The following is a 23,980-nucleotide window of genomic DNA, read 5'->3' as shown; positions in this document are numbered from 1 at the left end:
CTCTCACCACATTTCCAAGTCGCTCTCTTTCCCCTTTTCTCCAGCTCAGCAGCATTTAGCTCTCAGTCCCAAGCAGTAGGACTAACGCATGTTTCCATGACAACCCCGCCGCCCGCCACTTGTCTCGTCTCTCTTCCGGGTGGTGGTGCGGCGCGGAGTGATGACGTATTACGGACTGGTTTCCGGCCAGTGGCTGAGGGGCTGGGCTGGACCACCGGCTTTATCTGGGACAGCTGCTGGGTTGGCGGTGGAGTCCTCGCTGGGGGCAAAAGGGAGTGACCATGGGGGCCACTCGGGATCCAGAGCAGCCGCGGGGTCCCAGTGGAGCGGAGCGGGGCGGCCCAGAGCCCGGGGACGAGGGTTCGGCGGGGCAGCTGGTGGTCACGGTGAGAGAGGGGCGCCGGGGAGGGGGCACGGGCCCCTCGGGCCAGGCCGGCCAGGCTGAGGCCTGGGGGCAGGGAACTGGACTGGGGTGGGGGCCAGGACTGAGAAGGGTCCTGTGTCCAGCCCCGACCTTTCCTCTGGAGTCTGGGGTCGGGAGCGTGGAGGGTCACCAGCACCTTGGTCCCTGCAGAATCCCTGGAACATCATGATTAAACATCGGCAGGTGCAGCGTAGGGGCCGCCGCTCCCAGATGACGACGAGGTGAGCCTGCCAGGCCCGGGACCACTAGCAGTTGCCCCGGAGCCCCCTACTACTGGGGGCTGGGAGGAGGGGGGCGGGCTGTCTTCTCTGCTGGAGACCCGTGAAGAAATTAGGAGGGCAGACGTAACTCCCTGTATGATGTAAGGAAAGAGCTCTGATGTAGAGTGAGAAGATCCAGAAAACAAGCTTCCTGTTTCTTAAAAATGTAAAATGAGATGTTTCCTAAGTGACCTCCAAAATCCCTTCTGAATCCAAATTATGTAATCCTATATGTGTCCATGGACAAGACATTTGTTTTCTCTGGACCTCAGTTTTTACCTCGGTAAAGTGAAGGAGTTTATCCAGCTAGTGAACTAGCCAAGTCTGTCACAGTCTTCCACTTGCTGAAGTTCTTCACTTTTCCATAAATCTCCTGGACTCTGCCAGATTTTTGTGGTGATGATTTACCAATCTTCATGTGTGTGTGTGTGTGTGTTAGGATTTCTTTGGGTTTGGAAGAAATCAGGCCTAATTTATTTATAATCTAGTACCAATTCCCTCCCAAAACAGTTCCCAGTAACACTAATGAGTTGATAGATAGAGGTCCTAGGCTGAATCTTTATCTTTCCAAACCAGATTATAATCTCTTTGAAAGGAGGGACTGTGTCTTAAATTTATAATGTCTTAAATGCAATAGATACTGTAAATGTTTATTGATTGACTTTTTGAATGACAGTTTTGAAAGTTGATAAGTGTTTATTTAAGGAGTAAAGTAAGAAAAACCATAACAAGAGTCAGTGACCCTGGCAGGACAAAGATGAATCAAGCATCAGAACCAATGTGGCATTTTCTCCTTTTTGAAACACAGCTTCACAGACCCTGCCATCTCTATGGACTTGCTTCGAGCTGTCCTACAACCAAGCATCAATGAAGAGATTCAGACAGTCTTCAACAAGTATATGAAGGCAAGTGATGTTGAGGGAAAATAGGCAAGGAAATGCCAACAGGTACACCCTGTTTACTCCGATCTAATCTTCTACATCAGAATCACAGAATCTTAGTCCTCCTGGGTTCCCTAAATCCATCTTATCCAACCCCTACATGTCAGAAAATTTTCCCTAGAAACATTCCCAAAAGTTTTCATCAAAAAACATTTGACAGGAATATAAGTACTCAGACTGGGTCATACTCATATTCCAGCATTCCTAGCATTCTGTTGCTAATAACCCTAAGGAATGGCCCATAGAAAGGTTTGCTTGTCTTTTCTGACATTAGTAATAAAGGTAATGTTCCATATCCTAGTCAGATAATAGATGGAGTAGTACTACATTTAGTTTTATTTATTTATTATTTTTGTGAACCCATACCTTCTGTCTTAGGAGCAGTACTATGTATTGGTTCCAAGGCAGAAGAGCAGTAAGGGCTAGGCAATTGGGTTTAAGTGACTTAACCCAGGGTCACTAGGGAAGTATTTGAGAACCTCCTATCTCCAGGTCTGACTCTCTATCCACGGAGGCACCCAGCATTCAGTTTTAGCAGGTCACATTTGAAGAAGGATATCCAACTCTTCGTGATAATATGGATTTTTCTTGGAAAAGATCCTGGAATGGTTTGCCATTTCCTTCTTCAAAGCGACTGGGGACTGTGCCATAAAAGAACACGTTGAAGAACTTGCAGGTTTTTAGCTTAAAGAAGAGACTTTTGAGGTGGCATAATAGATAGCTGTCTTTGATATTTGAAGAGCTATCATGAAGGAATTAAGACATGTTCCAATTAACCCCTGAATCCTTAATGTCAGAAATAGGTGCGTCAGGTAGAAAGTGCAAGAGCAGATTTGGATTTAGTGGAAGGGAAAAGTTCATAATAATTAGAGCTGCCCTGCAGTAGAATGGATTCCACTGATAGTAAGATCTGCCTCACTGGAAGTCTTCAAAGGTGGCTGAGGGATCACTTAGCTCTTGTAATGAGTATTCCTGTTTAGGAATAGGTTGCATTAGATGCAGTCAGAGATGCCTTTCAACTCTTAAATTCTTTGAGGCATACCTCCCAGATTTTTATACCTCTGTCATTGATTCACTTGTATAAGCTCTTTCTGCAGCTTCTTGAGGTAATAAATACCATAACTTTATTACCTGTTGCATAAAGTAGGACTTGACATAAGAGAATCACAGAGTATAGAGGTTACCAGATCTCAGATATAAAGGAAGCTCAGGCTGTCTGGTACAGTCTATTCCTGAGAAAGAATTTATTCTCTATAATTTTTGCTTAAACTCTCCATTGAAGAGAAACCCACTTCCTCCAAGGCAGTCATCTTCATTTTTTTTTTTAAACCCTTAACTTCTGTGTATTGGCTCTTTGGTGGAAGAGTAGTAAGGGTGGGCAATGGGGGTCAAGGGACTTGCCCAGGGTCACACAGCTGGGAAGTGTCTGAGGCCGGATTTGAACCTAGGACCTCCTGTCTCTAGGCCTGACTCTCAATCCACTGAGCTACCCAGCTGCCCCTCATCTTCATTTTTTGATAGCTGTTAGGAAATTTTTGCCTTACCTCACATCTAAATTTGTATCTTTGCTACTTCTACCTGTTTCTTCTTTTTTTTTTTAATCCTGACCTTCTGTCTTAGAATTGGTACTAAGTGTCATTCTAAGGCAGAAGAGCAGTGTTAAGTGACTTGCTCAGGGTCACATAGCTAGGAAGGATCTGAGGCCAAATTTGAACCCAGATCTTCCTTACTCCAGGACTGGCACTCTATCTACTATGCTACCTAGCTGCCCCCTACCCATTTCTTTAGTATTATTTTCGGAGGTCAAGCTAAACAGATCTATTCCCTCCTTAGAATGATAGTTTTTCTGGAACTTGAAGACAACTCTCACATCCACCTAAGTCTTTTCTTCTTCAAACTATATATACTCAGATCCTTTAGCTGATCTTCTGTGGCATGAACTTAGGCTTTTCACTGTCCTCATTGCCCTCCTTTGGGTACTGTCTGGCTAATTAATGTCCTTCCCAAAATATACTATCCAGTAGACAGTGGAGAGAGTGCCAGGCTTAGAGATAGGAGGTCCTATGTTCAAATATGACCTCAGACACTTCCTAACACTGTGACCCTAGACAAGTTGCTTAACCCCAATTGCTCTTCTGCCTTGGAACTGATATTTATTATGGATTCTAAGACTGAAGATGGGAGTGGTGGTGGTGGTGGTGGTGGTGGTGGTGGTGGTGTTGTTGTTAAAGAAGATGATACCTGGACAGAAATTTGAAGGAAGCTAGATAGAAATTCTGAGAAGTAGAAGTGAGGAGGGAATTTATTCTAAAGCTGGTGGACAGCCCATGCAAAGGCCTAAAAAGTCTGTGAAGTAGAGTAATAAAATACTAGTCCTAGAAAGGTAGGTTGAGAACAGTTTATGAGGGCTTTAAAAAATGACAGAGGAGTTTGTATTTGATCCTAAAAGTAATGAGAAGGGGCAACTAGGTGACTCAGAGGATTGAGAGTCAGATCTAGAGACAAGAAGTCCTAGATTCAAATCTAGCCTCAGACACTTCTTAATTGTGTGATCTTAAGCAAGTTACTTAACCTCAATTACCTAGCCCTGGACTACTCTTCTGCCTTGGAACCAGTACATATTCTAAGGTAGAAGATTAGGATTTGTTTTTTTGTTTTTGTTTTTAATAAAATATAGTGAAGGTAATAAGAAGCCACTAGAGTTTCTTGAGCCCCTGCCAAGTTCAGATCTTGTGCTTTAGGAAAAATCTCTTCAGCAGCTTTGTGGTTAATGGATTCAGGATGGGAAAGACTTGAACCAGGGTAATGGCCATATGAGTAATGAGAAGAGAATGGATGCCAGAAATAATGCAAAGGTAGAATTGACAAGGTTTGCCAACTTATCAGATATGTGAGGTGAAAGAGAGTGAGAAGCCAGGGAGGACTCCAAGGTTGCAAACCCAAGGGACTAGAGGAATGGTAGTACCCTCAACAGAGATAGGGAAATTTGAGAAAGGAAGTTTGAGGAGAAAGATAATGACTAATGTTTTGGACATACTGAGTTTCAGGTCTACCCTATATTTGGCTAAAACCACCTCCCTATTACTTCTAGGCACTGATTCTAATTCTTGCTCTAGAGCTAAGCCAAATTTCAATTTCTTCTTTCCTTGATAGCCTGTTAATTATTTGAAGGCAGCCATCATATACCACTTCACACTTCTTCCCTCTCTGTACTACTTTTTTTTCCTAATTTTCAGTTCCAAATTCTCTCTCTCCACCTCCTCCCCCACCCATTGAGAAGGCAAAAAAACAGGAAATCTATCATATGTATGAAATCATATAAAACATATTTCCATATTAGCCATGTTGCTAATGCTAAAGGGGGATTTCAAGAAAAAAATATGCTTCAATCTATACTCAGAATCACTAGAGGTAGACAGCATTTTTCATCATGAATCCTTTGGAATTGTGGATTGTTGTATTGATCAGAATAATTAAGTCTTTCATAGTTGATTGTTGTTACAATATTGCCATTATTGTGTACAATGTTCTAGTTTTGCTCATTTTATTTTTCATCCCTGCATTTAAGTTTATTATTATTATTATTATTATTATTATTATTATTATTATTTTAAACCCTTACCTTCTGTCTTAGAATCAATACTAAGGCAGAAGAGTGGTAAGGGCTAGGCAGTGGGGGTGAAATGACTTGCCCAGGGTCACATAGCTAAGACATGTCTGAGGCCAGTTTTGAGCCTAGGAACTTCCATCTCTAGGCCTGGCTCACAATCCACTGAGCCACCCAGCTGACCCTCTCCCCTTTCTCTCCCTCCCATTTAAGTCTTGACAAATCTTTCTGAAACTATCTCCTTCATTATTTATTTTAGCACAGTAATATTCCATCACAGTCATCTACCACAGGGACAGTTAAGTGGCTCAGTAGACAGAGAACCAGGTCTGGAGACAAGATACTTTGTTCAAATCTGGCCTCAGATACTACCCTACCTGTGTGACCTTGGGCAAGTCACTGAACCCCAGTTGTCTAGCCCTTACTACTCTTCTGCCTTGGAACTGATACTTAGATTTGATTCTAAGACAGAAGATAAATGTTGGGGTTTTTAATCATAAATCACAACTTGTTCAAGCCATTCTCCAATTGGTAGACTACTCTTCCATTTACAGTTCTTTGTCACCACAAAAAGAGTTGCTATAAATATTTTTGTACATATAGATCCTTTCCTTTTTTCTTTGAAACCTTTAGGGCACAGACTTAATAATAGTATCACTGGGTCAAAGAGTATACACAGTTTTATAGCCCTTTGGGCATAGTTCCAAATTATTCTCCAGAATGATTAGACCAGTTCACAGCATCACTAACAGTGCACCCTATTTTTCCATCCCCTTCAGTATTCGTCATTGCCTGTATTGAAAATGAAAAAGAGAATGTAAAATACATTAATATGAAATAAAGGAAGTTATTAAAAAGTAATTTTTCTTTTATATAGCAATAAAATTAATAAATTAAATGGATAAATATTTACAAAAAATGTAAAATTCTCAGATTAACAAAAAAAGGAACTAAGAATTTAAATAACTCAGTCTCAGAAATGAAATTTAATAATCCATAAAGGAACTCCTGAAGGAAAAAACCCCAGACCAGATGGTCTTAAAAAGAGAATTCTATTATACATTCAAAGAACAATTAATTCCAATATCATATAAATTGCTTACAAAGATAGGGAAAGAACAGATCCTATCAAACTTTGTGAATTTATAGATATTAGCCATTACATTTTTCAATCTCTCATTTCTTTCTTATATCAAATCCGTTGCTGAGTCTACTCTACCACAACTTATATCCCTTACCTTCTATCTATCTACACATTCTGGTTCAAGAACTCATCATTTCTCACTTCTGTGATTGTAATAATCTCCTGACTGGTCTTCCTGCCTCTAGTGCCTCCCCTCTCCTTCACCCTCCACTGTGATGCCAGAATCATCTTCCTAAGGCACAGATCTGACCGTGTCATTTCTCAGAAACCTTTAGTGTAACATTGAGTATGAAGTAATAATTCCCATCTACAATATGATCCACCATCATTCTCGAACCTTTCGCTGAACAAGATTGCTAGCTATTCTCTGAACTGGATGTGTCATTTTCCACTTCCTAGCATTCATGAAGGTCTATCAATCAGTAAGAATCAATTAAGCACCTACTATGTGCCAAGCATTGTGCTAAACACTGGGGATGCAAAAAGAGACAAAAGACATTCTCTGTCCTCAAAGAGCTTACTTTCTAATCAGGGAGGCAACATGTAAACAAATATACAAATATCTGTAGATATTTGAAGATAATAAAGGGAAGGCTCTCTGTAATTAAGTAATTTCCTTAACTAGAATTAAGAGGGATTGGGAATATTTCTTGTAGAAGGTGAGATTTTAGTTGAGACTTAAGGAATCCAGAGATACCAATATGTAGTGATGAGGGACAGCCAGAGAAAGTATTCCAAGCTGTTTGTGAAAGAGCCAGGAGACCAATGTCACTGGATTGAAGAGTATATATTGGGGAATAAGGTTTAAGAAGACTGTAAAGGTAAGTGGGGACTAGTTTGAATGCCAAATGGCATTTTCTATTTGTTCCTTACAGTAGGAAGACATGAGTATGAATGGGGGAGGTGATTTGACAGGACTTATGCTTTAGGTAAATCACTTTTGTGGCTTGGAATTGGGAGACATGAGGTAAGTAGACCCATCAACACACTACTGCTATAGTCTAGGTGTGAAATGACTTTAGGTATGTGTCAGAGGAAAGAAGGGAGTGTATTTGGGAGATGTTGCAAAGTCGAAATCAAAGGGCCTTGGCAACAGCTTGGATATGGGAGGTGAACAAGAATGGGGAGTCCAGGATGACTCAGGTTGTGAGGAACTGGAAAGATGATACTACATCAGGGGTCGGCAACCTTTTTGGCCATGAGAGCCATAAACCCACATTTTTTAAAATGTAATTTTGTGAGAGCCATACAGTGCGCGCTCCTGTAACTGCCTGAAAAAAATTGACCTTATGGCTCCTGCAGAAAGAGCCATACCTTGCCAACCCCTGCTCTACAGTAATTGGGAAGGGGTGGGGGTGAAATTTAAGGGAAAAGATGAGTTCCATTTTGGATTTATTGAGTTTAAAATGTTTAATGAACATCCAGTTCAAGATGTCTGAGAGGCAGTTGGAGATGCAAGATTGGAGGTCAGTAGAGATTTGGGGGCAGGATGACTAGTTTTGAGAAATCATCAGCATAGAAACTCTAATTAAATTCATGAGAAGTTAATTAGATCACCAAGGGGTAGAGGGAGAAGAAAAGAGGATCCAGGGCAGGATACTTTAGTTAGAGATTGTGATCTGGAAGAGGATCCAGCAGAGAAGAAGCAGATAGGAGAATCAGGAGAAGGCTGCTGATCCAAAAACCTAGAGAGAAGAGAATATCAAGGATGAGTCAGTGTCAAAGGCCACAGAGGGAGAATAAGGAGAATAAGGATGGATAAAAGGCAACTAAAAGATCATTAGTAACTTTGGAGACAGCAGTTTCAGTGGAACAATAAAGTTGGAAGCCAGATCATGAGGGATTAAGAAGAAAATGAAAGCAGAGGAAATAGAGGCACCTATTGTAGGTAGGGGGCAGCTGAGTGGCTCAGTGGATTGAGAGCCAGGCCTAGAGACTGGAGGTCCTAGGTTCAAGTCCGGCCTCGGACACTTCCAGCTGTGTGACCTTGGGCAAGTCACTTGACCCCTACTGCCCACCCTTACCACTCCTGGGCCAAGGACGGTCCCTAGCCCGGATGAAAAAGGAAGAGGGTTGGGTGTGGGGTTAGCAACCCCACCCTGTAAAAACTACATATGCTAAAGAAACTGCAACCTAAAGTAGGGGCAGCTGGGTTAGCTCAATGGATTGAGAGCCAGGCCTAGAGACGAAAAGGTCCTAGGTTCAAGTCCGGGCTCAGACACTTCCCAGCTGGGTGACCCTGAGTGACTGTGTCCCATTGCCTACTGGTTGTGGCCCTATGCTCCTTGAATGGAGTCCCAGGATTAAAAAAAAAAAAAATTGTAGGTAGTCTTTTTGAGGAGTTTAGCTACAAAGGGCAGAAGATATAAAGACCAATAGCAGGGATGGAAGGATCAAGTGAGGGTTTCTTGAGGATGGACATGTTTGTAGACAATAGGGAATAACAGAGAGGTCAAATGAAAGAAATGGTGATGACAGAGAGAGCAGTCTGCTGGAGGAGATGGGTTGAAATAGGATCACTTGAACTAACAGAGGGACTACCATTGATTGAGGGGTAAGGCTACTCCATTATGTGAATTGAGTGAAGGAGAAAGTGGTAGAAAGCAACTGAGTAATAAGAGATGAAGTGGGAAGAATAGAGAATTAGCTTCATGGCCTCAATTTTTTCTTTAAAATATACAGCAAGGTTTTCAGCTGATAGAATGGGTAGAGGAGGAACCTTAGAAATTTGAGAAAGGATGAAAAGTTTTAGAAGAACTACTGTGGAGAGTTGATAAGGGAGGTATATATTAGGATTGCCTAGCAATAGTGAGGGCCCATTGTTGTTGAGCTTGTGTAGCATAAATTTGTAGTGGTCCCAAGCAGAATGGTACATGATTTTCTTAACCTTTGTTCAACAGCACATGTGTGGGAGTGAAAGCAATAAATGATAGGAGTCATCCTTGGCTGAGCATAATTGGCCTTATGATAAGAGGACTAGGAATTCAAAAGAGGAAGGAAGCCCGTAGAGTTGAATCAAGGAATCATGATGGGAAGAAGAGAGTGGCTAATTAAGGGGTAAAGTGTTTCTGGGTCACAGTGCAGGCAAAGATTATGGTTTCTGTAAAGGAAGGCAGAGGGAGAGGTTAAAAGCCAATAGGTTATGGTAGGATAAGGAGATGGTAGCACATTCTTGAACATAGTAGTGGTACATTTGTGGATGATGGCAAGAACAAGAATATGACAATCTTTATATATGACTTATGGAAGGTGAATAGAATGAAGAACAGAGTGGTTGGGATATTTGAAGGAGAATTAATATGTATATTAATTAATGCCCCCAGTATGAGGGCAGGGATTGAGGAGGAAAGAAAAAGCATAGGCTTGGTAACAAACTCATTGGGAAGGAAGAGAATCAACCTGGAAGTTTGTAAGACAATAGCTACCAGGATTTTGATTGGATGGTAGATGGACCTCAAAGGAAGAAAGGTTACATACAGAATGATGGAAGTAGGGGGAGAACCTAAAAGTGGCAATGAGGAGAAAGGGGTATTCCAGCTCCTTCCTCAACCAGTGAGCCAAGGAGAATGAGTAAAGGTGCAGCCTGTACTGGAAAAAGAGGGTAGCCAGGGAGGGTATATCATCAGTGAGAAGCCAGGTTTCAGGGAAAACTAGTAGATGAAGGGCTGAGAGAGGAAAAGATATAAGATGAAGAGAAGTCTGTTTTCTAGGGAATAAGCCATTCCAGAGGGCATAAGGGAAGGACAGGATGGAATTAGGTTGAAACTTTTGGATGAGAGGGTTGCGGGGGATGAGAATGAGGAATCAGGTGATGGGACTGTAGAATAGGGTTTAAATGATGATCAGTAGAAATTCAGAGTCACTGGGATGTGAAGGGTATGACCAGGTGTGAGAATGCTCTCCAGTGAGTGGAGGGTCCCACTCCTCTACCCTCAAAGGACAGGTGCCAGGGACAGCTGGATTGCTCAGTGGTTTGAGAACCAGGGCTAGAAACAGGAAGTCTCAAGTTCGAGTGTGGCCTCAGACACTTCCTAACTGTCTGACCCTGGGCAAGTCACTTAACCCCCATTGCCAGCTTTTCTGTCTTGGAACCAATACACAGTATTGATTCTAAGATGGAAGATAAGGGCTTAAAAAAATATATCAAAATTTGAAGAATCTCAGTCTTTTCAGTTTGTCATCATAGGAGAGCAAGCCTTTTATAATGACTTCTCGTCCTTCCCAGCCCTGTTAATTATTTTCTTGAAATGTGTGAGAACTGTTCCTTTGTTTACTATTGTTACCTTGACTGATAATGGGCAAGAAGATAGACGAGTTGGATGGCAAGGGTCTTTAACCTTTTCCTTGGTTTTCTCCCTAGTTCTTTCAGAAAGCAGCCTTTAATGTCAGAGACAATGTTGGAGAAGATGTCGATGCAGAGCAACTGATCCAGGAAGCCTGCCGAAGTTGTCTGGAACAGGTAGGAGCTTAAAGAGGTAGAGACTAGAGGCTGAAATCTCAGTTGTCTGGGGCCTTTCAGAATGCTGAAAATCTATCATCTGAGAGCTTTCTGATGATACATGTTAAAACTATATCAGCCAAAAACAAACCAAAAAAAAAAAAAACCTGTATCAGCTAAGGTCTGAAGCTAATAGTTTATGTATTCTGAAGCAGCCATCAAGGTACTGAACTTCAGCTCTGAATAGCTGAGGTATTTATCATTCTTGCTACTACTTGGTGGATAATATTGAGATGTTCACCTCTCCTCTCAAAGCCTCAATTTCTGCCTTGCCTTGCCATGAAATGTTAGATCTTCATGGGACTGTGGAGATCATTTAAGTGAGAATTTTCAAACCAATGTGGGCACCAAACACTTTAAAATTTAAAATGTTGAAAGACCAATCTGGACATCCTGGAGATGTGGAATAATCAGGGTTAGGTGAATCTTAATTCAGAATAAAAGAAATTAAGCCAGTCTTCAAACTGAAAAATTAACCTTACTGAATAAGTACTTTTGATTTGTGAATAAGTTAAATTTAAAGTATTAAAGAAGAAAATAGTATCATGTGATTTTCCAGTAAAACCCTTGTTTATTTCATGTGACATCAGTTTTTTCTTTTGTTTAAACCAGTGGTTCCCAAACTTTTTCGGCCTACCGCCCCCTTTCCAGAAAAAATATTACTTAGCCCCCTGGAAATTAATTTTTTTTTTAAATTTTAATAGCAATTAATAGGAAAGATAAATGCACCTGTGGCCATCACTGCCTCCCTGGATCGCTGCAGCACCCACCAGGGGGCGGTAGCGCCCACTTTGGGAATCACTGGTTTTAACTGTTTAATTGTGTTTTTGTGTTTTTTTTTAAACCCTAACTTTCTGTTTTGGAGTCAATACTGTGTATTGGCTCCAAGACAGAAAAGTGGTAAGGGCTAGGCAGTGGGGGTTAAGTGACTTGCCCAGGGTCACACAGCTGGGAAGTGGCTGAGGCCAGATTTGAAGCTAGGACCTCCTGTCTCTAGGCCTGGCTCTCAATCCACTGAGCTACCCAGCTTCCCCCTAAATTATATTTTTTCCATTTAAAAGCATTTGTTGTTCTCTGCCCTCCCCTTTCCTCCACTGGAAAAAGAAAAGCAAAAAACCGTGTAACAAATCAAAACAAATTTCCACATTGGCCATCTTCAAAAATACATGTTTCATTCTTCATCTTGAATTCACCACCCCTCTTGTCAGGAAGTGGGAAGCATGCTTCATCTAAGTCCTCTGGAATTGTGGCTGGAGTTGATCAGTTCTTAAGTCTTAAGTAGTTGTTTGTCTTTACAATATGGTTATTACATAGATTATTTATTCTTCTGCTTCTGTTCATTCTGTATCTCATACAAGTCTCACCAGTTTTTTCTGAAACTTTCATCATTTCTTATGGTGCAATAGTCCATTATATTCATAAATCATAGTTTGTTTAGCCATTCCGCAATTAATCTTTTAGTTTCCAATATGTTTGTACGTCAGTCCTTTTCTTCCTCTTTGATCTCTTCATTGGCCTAATAGTTATGTTGCTTTGTATGCACAGTCTAGTGACTTTCCAGAATAGCTGGACCAATTACCCAGCTACACAATGTACTAATGTGCCTGTTTCTTTGTAATCCTTTCAACATTTTTCATTTCTCTAATTGTTGGTGATTTGGAACATTTTTTTCATATAGTTGTTGAAATCTTGGATTTTTTTCCTTTGAAACTGCCTATTGACCATGTATCTCTCCATTGGGATGGGGAAAGAGAAGAAATGAGAATCATCATTCTAAACACTATTACACAGTTTTGAAAAATACTGATTTGGGCCAGTCTGTTAATTTTACAGATGAGGAAACTGGGGCACAGAGAAAGGAAGTGATTTTCACAAGCCACACAAGTCATCAGGCACAATGTAATGGAGAGACTAGACTTAGAATCAAAGACTTGATCAAAGGATTCTAATCCTGATCCCACACACACACTGTATGTGACATTAGATGCGTCATTTAACCTCTCTAATAAGTTGTCTCATCTGTAAAATGAGAGTGATCATACATGAACTACCTACTTCACAAGGATGTTATAAGGAAAATATTTTGTAAATAGTAAGTTGCTGTTAAGAATGTATACTATTATTTTTAATTGCAAAGTTGAAACTAGAACTCAAGTCTCCTAACTCCAGTCTAGGAACCTTTTATGTTGCATCTCATGAGGACTATAGTCCTCTTCCCTTTCCTGTCTCTTTGGAGAGAGAATGATATCATGTCTAAATCTCTGTATGCTCTTCAGAGAATGGACCTACTTAGGCCCAATGTTGTAATTAATAGTATTCAGAGCATCATTTAGAGGTATTAGTCAAAGGTAGAGTGTTCCAGAGAGATGAATAAAGGCACACTTAAACTAGGCAGGGAATGAGCTTCCACCTCTTCTACAGTTCTTTTGCTAGATTTTTTCCTAACCTCTGCCATCTCCTCTTAGGCTAAACTGCTGTTTTCAGATGGGGAGAAAGCGATACCCAGACTGACTCACGAACTTCCCGGGATGAAGGTCAGAGCTGCTTTGTCCTGGGAACATAATTGGGTTAGAGTGGTCCAATTTCAGGGAGGATTAAGTATATGCCAACAGCTGGGAATTCAGTCTGACCATCTTTTAGTGGCACTGCAGCTGAGTAGCATACGATAGATTGCATCTCTTTCTGGGACCTGGGGAGGATGCCACCATACTCCTAGAGGATGTGGTGTCCGTCAGTAGCATATGCCTGTAAGGTATATCCTCTACAGCATTGTCAAGAAGTCAGGTGGACTCTCCTGAGACTTCACTGCCCTCTGACTTTCCTCTCTCCTCTCCCAGCGAGGCCGGCAAGCAGATGAAGAATGTGCCCATCGAGGAAGCCCTATCCCAAAAAAGGTAAAAAAAAAAATTGTGTGTCCATCCCTATTCCATCTGATGGCTGGGAAGAAATCAGTTAGGCTTACATGGGAAATCCTAGGCTTCCTAGAGAATCTGGACCTTATCCCTTCACCCCAAGCCCTAAATAGTGGAACCTTCAAACTCTCATAGCAGGCTACCCAGGATAGAATAGTGGGCAGAGGAGATCCCAACTGGCTCAGACTCTGAAGGCAAAATCCCCTTCTGACAGGCCATTTTCTATTTCAGAGGAAGGGCCGGCCTCCAGGACACATCCTTTCAAATGACAGATCAACTTCCGGCATGGTGTAAGTAGGAACTGGGATCTGGGGCTTTCTAGCTGGCATCTAGTGAGGAGGGATGAGGTTAAGGAACAAGATGGGGTGTTACTGCATGAGTGAAGGAGAGGGAAGCTGTTGCCTGGTTGCAAGAACACTGGATTTGGAGTCAGGAGCCATGGATATACTAGCTTTGTGACTGAGCAAATCACAGTATCTGAGCTTCAGCTTCTTTATCTATAAGATAGAAAATGAATGAAGCCTGCTTTACCTGCCTCACAGGGTTGTTTTGGTGATCAATTCCGAGTGTGGATGTAAGGCACTTTATAACCTAGAACAGTGTTGGGCAAACTTTTTAAAGAGGGGGCCAAAGGAAAGGAAATGCTCATCTGTCAGTCTGTTTCTAAGGCAACTCTTTTGAAGTTTCATTGTATTGTATCCTACTCATTGTATTCATCAGATTAAGAATAATGTTGCTGGGGGATAGAATATTTCAGGGGGGCCGGAAGTTTGCCTGTCTCTGACCTAGAAGGTGCCATATAAATATCAGCTGTTAATAGTAATCACAATCTGAAGCAAATAAGAAAGAGGAGGCAAGGACTTTCCACACAGTTAAATTGGATCCAAGGGGCAGTGCTAATGAAAATCCCAAATGTCTTAAGTAATTAGGGAAGAGAATTAGATGAGAAGATTAATATTCCTCCTCGGCTTCTGTTTGTAATACTTAAACTTTTCATGGCATGTTTATATAGATTATATTACTTCCTCTTCACAATATCCCTAGGAGAAAGTATTATTATTTTTCTAATTTCAAATAATACATTTTGGGAGGCAGCTGGGTGGCTCAGTGGATTGAGAGCCAGGCCTAAAGACAGAAGGTCCTAGTTTCAAATCTGGCCTCAGACACTTCCTAGCTGTGTGACCCTGGTCAAGTCACTTAGCTCCCATTGCCTAGCCCTTACTGCTCTTCTGCCTTGGAACCAATACACAGTATTGATTCAAAGACAGAAGGTAAAAGAAAGCACTTCATAAATAATACATTTTGATGCATTATGCAGATACTAGTAAATACAAAATTAATCCCCACTCCCTAAAAACAGTCATGGAAGACATCATTAAAAAGAGATTATTGGTAATATAGACACTTGAATGGTTTTCTGTTTGTTAAAAGAAAGGAAAGGTGAATGCTTAACTTAAAGAAATTAGTTCCAACAACCATTTGTTCAGTCTGAAATTTGTACAGGAATTTTATCTCCTTTTGTAAATGGAGAAACTGACAATACACAACAGAGTTGGCCCTGGTGACACGGCTAAACAGTAACAGAAATATGACTAGAATATCTTCTTCTGCTCTGACTACTCTGAGCTAAAGTAAAGTCTTAACCGCTGACCTTGCAAACTCTCTGAACAGTTGCTGATTCTTCTTTCTTTCCCTCCCAGGTGGAAACCAAAATCCTGTGAACCAATTCGGAGGGAGGGTCCTAAGGTATAGTATTTGACTGTGACTGTGATTGTCTGCTCAGATTGGGCCCTGTTTTCTGGTCCCCAAAGACTCTGGAAAGTTACTTTCTGTCCTACAACACATTGGGAAAAGTGGGGAGTCTTGTTTTCATCTGTGGGATGTGTGGGTATTCTGAGGTGGGTCAATAGTTCACATTTCTATAGCACTTTACAGATTGCTTTTCTCACAGAAATCTATGAGGTAAGTAGGGGGTATTAGTCTAACCATTTTTTTGGCTGCATAGCTAAGCCATGAGAGAAGTGACTTGACCCAAATTACATGGTGTTGCCAGACTTGAACTCGAGTCTTATTGATTCCAAATCTAATGCTCATTCCAGTACACCATCCTGAGTGGAAATAGAGAACAGGATTTGGTTCCCTGTTGAGAATACTATCTATTCCACAGACCTTAAGCTCACTGGTTTAGTAATCTATGGTTTCCATAAATTCTAGGCAGACCGCAAAATGTCTTCCTTTTGCTTGGCTACCTATCTAAATTACTCATCCAACTTAAATCCTGTCTTCTCCATGAAGCTTTCTGTGATTTATTTCAGACTTCATTAATATCTTCTTTTCTGGAGATGAATGTTATCTATGCTTTTTATTTATAAACCAGGATTCTGCACTTAGCCTGCTACTGTGATGTCTTATCTGTGTACATCTTATTTCTCCAACAAAACTGTAAATTCCTCTCAGACAAGAAACCAATGTGTTTATGAATCTTTATTCACAGAACTGGGAAATGCTCAAAAAATATTTGTTGAATAAATTTCATAATAAATTTGAGAATATTTCAGTGGAAAGAACACTAGGCTTCAAGTGAGATGACCTTGTGTTCAAATCCCAGTTTTTAGAAAGGTGACCTTGGGAAAACCACTTCCCTTCTGGGTCTTGATTTCTTCCTGTGTAAGCTAAAGAAGATGAAGTAGGCTCTCCTTCTAAGATCTCTTTTAAAGGACAACTGGGTGACTCAGTTGATAGAGAGCTAAGCCTAGAGACAGGAAAATTTAAGTTAAAATCTGGTCTCAGATACTTCCTACCTGTGTAACCTTGGGCAAGTCACTTAACCCCTTTTACTAGCCCTTACTGCTATATAAAACAATGCGTAGTTTTGATTCCAAGACAGAAGGTAACTTTGGCACTTACTAGCTGTGGAACTGATCAATTCATTTTCTCTTTCTGAGGTTCAGTTTCCTCATCCTTAAAATGTGGGCCCTGATAATACTTACATCTTCCTATTTCACAGGCTTGTGATTTTATGAAGAGCTATTGTAATTGATTAATTAAAGGTCAAGGTGTGATTATCTGTCCTGCCTAACATTCTCACCTCCTAAATCTCTGCTCTTTACCCAGTGGGATCCAGCCCGACTGAATGAATCTACTACCTTTGTGCTGGGCTCTAGGGCCAACAAGTAAGAACTTGGTCTTTGATGTTTCTGGGAGGGAGCAGCACAATCGTCCCATAATTAGCACAGTCTTGGAAGAGGACACTGACCTCTCTTTACCTTGCTAGAAAAACTCTGACTCTCTCCATTGGTATTATTTCAGGGCCCTTGGCATGGGAGGTACCCGAGGGCGGATCTATATCAAGCATCCACACCTCTTTAAGGTAAGGGTCATGACTACCCAGAAACATTCCCTTCTGGAATAGGAGGAAACAGTTGCCAGGAAAGATGACATAAGGGAGCCAGCAATGGAATGACTGCCATCCTGGCAGCACAGGTTACAGTGGAAAGAATTCTGAACAGAAAGTAAAAAGGTACCTGGCTGGGGGCAGCTGGGTAGCTTAGTGGATTGAGAGCCAGGCCTAGAGACAGGAGGTCTTAGGTTCAAATCTGGCCTCAGACAGCTGTGTGACCCTGGTCAAGTCACTTGACCCCCATTGCCTACCCTTACCACTCTTCTGCCTAGGAGCCAATACACGGAAGTTAAGGGTTTAAAATTAAAAAATTAAAAATTAAAATTAAAAAAAAGGGTACCTGGATTCTAGATCAAGCTCTGCTACCAGCTCAGTACTGGACCTAGAGCAAGCTGCTTCACACTCTGAGCCTCAGTTTCCTTATCAGTGAGATTCTACATTGGACTTCCAAGGTCTCAACTCTGGTGTAGAATTTTTATGAAGATATTGAAAGGCTAGAGCTAGCTTCTTCAGTTCAACAACTTGTCAGCATTTGCCTCAGTTGTTGAACATACCCAAAAAACCTGGGCACTTCCCTACTTTGTTCCTGGCCAGTATCTTTTCATTCAAAGCTTATTCTCTGCCATTGTTATCACCTGTTCTCCCCCAGCCCTATCTACAGGATGGAAAACTAAATTCAGGTGAGAATCTGATCCTATCAGAAATATGAGACAAAGGTAAAATATAATTGTTAGAAAATAATTGTTATCTTGTTTATCTTAATCTAATTGGGTTTGGTTTGTGTTGAGAATGGGATTATAAAGGGTTTAGGGAATCCTAGAAAGGATGAGAAAAAAGGAGAGCTATAAGGTTTGACACTAGAATCACCTCATAGAAGATACACTCACTGATACCTCGGAAGTACATACTGCCATACAAACCTCACAAGAATGGATGGAAAGGGGGCAGCTGGGTAGTAAAGTGGATGAGAACTAGGCTTGGAAGTGGGAGCTCCTGAATTTAAATCTGGTCTCAGACACTTCTTAGCTATGTGACCCTGAACAAATCACTTAAAGCCTATTGCCTACCTCTTGCCACTCTTCTAACTTAAAATTGTTCCTAAGACAGAAGGTAAGAAGTTTTGTTTGGTTGTTTTTTTTTAATGAAATAAAAGGGGTTGATTAGTTGACTTCTGATGTCTCTTCCAGCTCTAAGTCTATGATTCTATGAAAATAAGACATGGAACAGCTAGGTAGCAGAGCAGATATAGAGCATGTGGTCTGGAGTTAAGAGGACCTGGGTTCAAAAGTGGCCTCAGATACTTCCTAACTTTGTGACCCTGGGCAAGTTGCTTAACCCCAATTGCCTAGCCTTTACTCCTCTTCTGTTAAAACTAATACTAAAAAAGAAGGTAAAGGGTTTTTTTAATTGTTGTTGTTGTTTTAATGGTTGGAAAGGTAGCCTGGTAGTATAAAAAATAAATTTAGAATTAGGGGAGGAATTCAGATCCCAGTTCCCACATTAGCTATGTGGTCATAGGTAAGTTCCCTTATTTTTGAACACCAACTTCTTTATCACTAAAATAGGATTAATTATACTTAACTCTAGGCACCTCACAGAGTTGTAAGCATTTTACAAACCACAATACTATAGAAATGAATTTTAACTATTTTATCTTTAAATTTGCCTAAAAGTTTCTTGGGTGGCTGAATGACTTTAGAAATGCACTTTATAAATGTGTTTGGACTTGGCAATACTTAAGCATGGCAGAACAACCCTCCTAGCATGACACACCTGAGAAACTTACCACACCCATAGCAAAACACAGGCCAAAACCTTTATGGAAATAGAGTGAGCAAGAGCAGCAACCCATCCTACCTCAGCGGGCAGCCTGGTATTTGAGACCACCTGTGCTAGAAAAGGTAGACAAGGACTGAAGGACAAATGTGACTTGGTCCCCACTGGATCTGATCTTTATGCTTACAAATAGTTAAGGGGGCAGCTAGGTGACTCAGTAGATCTAGAGATAGGAAGTCCTAGGTTCAAATATGGCCTCAGACACTTCCTAGCTTGTGTGACCCTAGGCAAGTCACTTAATCTCCCCCTTATCCCTCTTCTGCCTTGGAACTAATGCACAGTATTGATTGTAAGATGGAAGGTAAGGTTAAAAAAAATAGTTGATGAGAACTGCTAATCCCAAGGACCATGTGTTGCTACCTAAGACCAAGATAAGGCTGTGTTTACCCATGAGATTCAACAAAGAGAAAAGGGGTTGGGGGACATGAATCAGGGGAAGGCCAGACCAGGCTGATCTGTCCCACCCTGTGGTTCCCTTCCCTACAGTATGCAGCTGATCCCCAGGACAAGCACTGGCTAGCTGAACAACACCACATGAGGGCCACTGGTGGCAAAATGGTAAGTGTCTCCAGGGGCTCCTGAGAAAGGAGCTCAGGGATGGGGGTCAGTTTTCAGGGCTTGGTTGGGGAGATGAAAGAAGATACTTCTGACCCTGAAGAAGACAGGTGTCTTCAGTTTCTAGCCAGTAGGAGTGGGATTGTTAATCTAGAGCCAGAAGAGAATTCTAGAAACAATTTCATCTCAGCCTCTCTTTATAGATTGCTAAGGCCCAGAGCAATGAAGTAACTTTCACAAGCCACAAAAATAGTAATCATCAGAAGTGGAATTTGACCCCAGGTCCTCTTTCTAAAATTAGTGCTCTTTCCACTATTGTATAAATGGACTAATTCCATTTGTGAATTGTGGCTCTTTGTAGCTGGGTAACTTTGGACAAGTCTATTTACTTCTCAGAGCTTCAGTTTCCTTAGCTGTAAAATATGGATAATAATATTTGTATCACCCACCTCATAAAGCTGTTTGGAAACTTTAAAGTGCCAAAGAATGAGAGCTCTTCAGTCACTTAACATGCATTTACTAAACACCTGTTCTGGATACCATGCTAGGGACATAGACAGAAAACCACAGAGCCTTTGCCATTGAAGAATTCAAATTCTTTTGAGGAAAACATATACACATACAGATAGGTAGATATAAAAAACAACTAACATTTGCATGATGCTTACTATGTGCCAGCACTAAACTAAGCTTTACTAATATTATCTCATTTGATCCTCACAACAACTCTGGGAGTTAGGTACTTTTATTATCTCCATTTTACAGTTGAGGAAACTGAAATAAACAGAAGTTAAATGACTTGTCCAGGGTCACCCAGCTAGTGAGTATTTGAGTCAGGATTTGAACTTGGGTCTTCCTGACTCTAGGCCCAGTGTTCTATCCACTGGGCTGTGTGAAGATGGGATTAACTCTTCCCCTACCCATTTTTAGATTTAATCACCTGAAGCATATACACCCCACTTATCCTTAAAGTATGGGAAGGTCTGTGACCCACGTGTGCTATAGTGAGTTACGAATAAGAATCAACTGACTGCCCCTTGGTCAGTCCTAAGCAAAGCTTTAGCTGTAATTGGTATATGTAAAGTGGAAGGAAGGCACAGGAAGTGATGAAAGGAATGATCTTTATAAGTGGCAAGAACTTCCTATGAGGAGGTCTTTGGCCTTGAACTTGACCCTAGAGGAGCTCCAGCTGAGGACCTAGGACTGCTTTCTATTTTCCCTTAGAACTACCATGTGGGTGAGTGAAAAAAGGCTGACTCCTTTCCTTGGCTTGTTCTGGAAGTACTAGCCTCTGAAGAGGCCCCTTGTCTGGGAGGAGGCCTCGTAGCTAAAACCCTTGTTTAATTGACCCCTAGGCCTCTGGCTTGGGCTTCTGGAGCCCTGCTGAAGTAAGCCAGGGCTTGAGCAAATAGTCTAGCTCCTTAAACTAGATCTCTTACTCTGCCCTCTTTCTCATTTCTCTACTTGCACTCATTCCCTCTATTTTATAAATAAATTGCTAAAAAATCATTTGGAATTGATTAATTCCTGGTGACCACACTGATAAATTTAGTCCAACCCTTTTATTTTTACCCCATACATTTCTGGCCCTTACATCTACTTAAGTACCCCTAATACAGAAAATACACTCTAGTATCTTTGCTAAGAAAACCACAAAAGGGTCAGGCAAAGAATCAGACATGACTGAAAAAGACCAGAATGACAAAAAGCCAGTTTGTTAGAAATAGTTTCCTTACATTGAACTAAAATATATCTATAGGGGATAGCTGGGTAGCTCAGTGGATTGAGAACCAAACCTAGAGACCAGAAGGTCCTAGGTTCAAATCTGGCCTCAGGTACTCCCTAGCTATGTGACCCTGGGCAAGTCACTTAACCCCCATTGCTGATCCCTTACCATTCTTCTGCCTTGGAACCAAAACACAGTATTGATTCTAAGATGGAAGGTAAGGGTTTTAATTAACTAATTAATTATATGATTTTCACAAATAGGTATTCTTGTTCCTTCTAGGATCAAGAAGAATGAATCTAATTTCTCTTGTATGATATAACCCATGTGGCTGCCTTTCACTAGACTAGAATTTCTTCTAAGAGCTCCCTTCTGCCATCTTGGAAGCAGTGAGGGAAGCCCAAAGGCGCTGGTTATCTCTGACCATTCTCCTTTCTTCTGTGCCTTACAGGCTTATCTCCTCATTGAAGAGGACATTAGAGACCTAGCTGCCAGTGATGACTACAGGTGAGAAACCCCTGCAACTAGCCTCAGGATCCCCCTAGTGTTGTCCCCAATGGCCAGCTCCACCTTCAGACAGCAATCTCTTATCTTTACTACATTCTTCTTCCCTCCTTTCCCCTAACCAATGCCTCTCCAGGGGCTGCCTGGACCTGAAGATGGAAGAACTAAAGCCCTTTGTCCCTCCTTCCTGGATGGCAGAGAAGATGAGGAAATACATGGAAACACTCAGGACTGAAAATGAACATCGTCCTAGTGAAGTGCCTCCTGAGACATGATGCCAACTTCTTGGTTGCCCCTGGTAGCTTTCCTCAAGTGGCCCTCAGAGGGGATGCAGATAGGTGCCCCCACCTTTGACTTTTTGGCTACACAGCTGTTCCTGAGCCTTTTCTCCAAGGGTATCTTAAACTTAGGACCCAAACTAGTTTGCAGCTGGTGTCTGTTCAGCACCCCCAGAAAGGCATACTTGGTTTTCTGTTTTTGTGAATTTATTGGGTTGGAAAGTTGAATGATTTGTAATAAATACAAATGGTACAACATGCTGTGGAGAATAATATATCTAGAAAAGAGCCACCAGATGCTCTGGAGAAAAGGTGAGTGTAATACTAGGCTTAGAATCTTCAAGGATGTGGGTTCAAATCCTACCTTTGCACTAGATAGGACTTAGTAATTTCTAAATTGTGGATGAGTTCCAGCATTTACCCATACTGTAATGAAAGAATGAAATGAAAAGTAATGAAAGGAAAAATCCATTACTATTCATATGTTTCTCACCATACTCTCCCCCCATATAATATGTAAATTCTTAGAAGACAGGAATTTTTTTGTCTTTGTATCCCTGACACATTTCCTCAAACATATTTTGTTTAATTCATACACAGATAATTATGATAGACTAATACTTGAGACATGCAAAAATCAGGTGCTGTGTCTGGTCCAATATCCTAGTAGGTGGTAGAAGTAGCAGTATTTTGGGGCACCCAGATAGCACAGTAGAAAGTGCCAAACCTGGAGTCAGGAGAATCTTGGTTCAAATTTAGACTTGGATATTTCCTAGCTGTATGACCCCAGAGAAGTCACTTAAACCCTGTTGCTTAGTCTTTAACCATTCTTCTGCCTTGGAACCAGTACTTAGTATTGATTCTAAGATGGACTGTAAGGGTAGTTTCCATGAGGAAACAGACCTGGAAAGACAGTTTGAAAATGATAGCTGGGACTCATGTCCTGACTCAGATATCTCATGCTCTTTGCACTATACCAAACTGCAATAGGACATGACCTACCTTGTCTCTTCCCACTTCCACCCCATAGGAATACAGGCTAGAAGGAAAATGGGTATGCCTTCTTGCCTCATCAAACCTTTTAAATCCATTCCCCAGAGCACTGACAAACAACTGATTCCTAATTCCTCTGATAGAGAACAGAGAAGAGGTCCAGATGCAAGGACTTGTTAGTCAAATAAGTCTGGAATAATTGTGGGTATCTCTGGTGGATTGCCCTCCATTGTAACAAGGGAGTGATTCTGCTGTTCTAGAAACAACATAAAAATGAGGTTCTTCCTCTCTAAAGAAACTCTGAAGAGGGGAGCAGCTGGATGGCTCAGTGGATAGAGAGCTAGGCCTGGAGATGGGAGATCCTGGATTCAGGCCTCAAATACTTCTAGTTGTGTGACCTTGGGCAAGTTACTTAACCCCAGTTGCCCAGCCCTTACTACTCTTCTGCCTTAGAACAATATTGGTTCTGTGTTGGAAGGTAAGGGTTTAAAAAAAGATGAAGCTGTGAATAGGACTCCGTCAACTAGAAGGCACAGGACACAGTCTCTGGGTACCTGACTAAAAAGAAATTATTTTTGTTTACTGTATGAACTTTAATCACTGGGCTTGAGCAGCAGGAGAAACAGGTTCTATTTATAGTTTGTGTGTCATTTGGCAAGCCATTTCCCCTCTTGAATCAGTGTTCCCATGTGTATAATGAGGATATTGGGTAAGGTGATCTCTGAGGTCCCTGGAGGTATAAACATTCAGTAGTTCTACAAGATACCCCAAAGTGCAGAATATGGATACAAACTTAAAGCCTAGCCATGGTACATGAGAAACAGCACTTTTTTTTTTTTTAAACCCTTAACTTTGTGTATTAGCTCCTAGGTGGAAGAGTGGTAAGGGTGGGCAATGGGGGT

The 23,980-nt window shown here is 41.3% G+C and overlaps 1 protein-coding gene across 1 annotated transcript; it reads left to right on the top strand.

The window, feature by feature from the left end:
• The first annotated feature begins 212 nt into the window (after positions 1–212).
• DNTTIP1 (deoxynucleotidyltransferase terminal interacting protein 1) lies at positions 213–22,343 on the top strand. The gene is made up of 13 exons (XM_044664120.1): positions 213–386; positions 575–645; positions 1,493–1,589; positions 10,737–10,835; positions 13,340–13,408; positions 13,712–13,768; positions 14,018–14,076; positions 15,487–15,532; positions 16,901–16,959; positions 17,096–17,156; positions 19,509–19,580; positions 21,755–21,810; positions 21,944–22,343. Exons 1-13 carry the CDS (start codon positions 282–284, stop codon positions 22,080–22,082), a joined length of 990 nt encoding a protein of 329 aa, XP_044520055.1. The 5' UTR covers positions 213–281; the 3' UTR covers positions 22,083–22,343.
• Positions 22,344–23,980: the final 1,637 nt, after the last annotated feature.

This window comes from Gracilinanus agilis, chromosome 2, assembly GCF_016433145.1.
Source record: "Gracilinanus agilis isolate LMUSP501 chromosome 2, AgileGrace, whole genome shotgun sequence".
Lineage (NCBI taxonomy): Eukaryota > Metazoa > Chordata > Mammalia > Didelphimorphia > Didelphidae > Gracilinanus > Gracilinanus agilis.
Note: the sequence above shows the minus strand (reverse complement) of the source record. Positions and strands in the feature narration are given on the sequence as shown.

Bases quoted from the DNA above. Each gene is read 5' to 3' on its own strand.
- DNTTIP1 (XM_044664120.1), top strand. From the start codon at position 282: ATGGGGGCCACTCGGGATCCAGAGCAGCCGCGGGGTCCCAGTGGAGCG. The intron at 1,590-10,736 runs GCAAGTGATGTT...TTTTCTCCCTAG, and splicing joins TCTTCAACAAGTATATGAAG to TTCTTTCAGAAAGCAGCCTT. The intron at 13,769-14,017 runs GTAAAAAAAAAA...TTTCTATTTCAG, and splicing joins GAAGCCCTATCCCAAAAAAG to AGGAAGGGCCGGCCTCCAGG.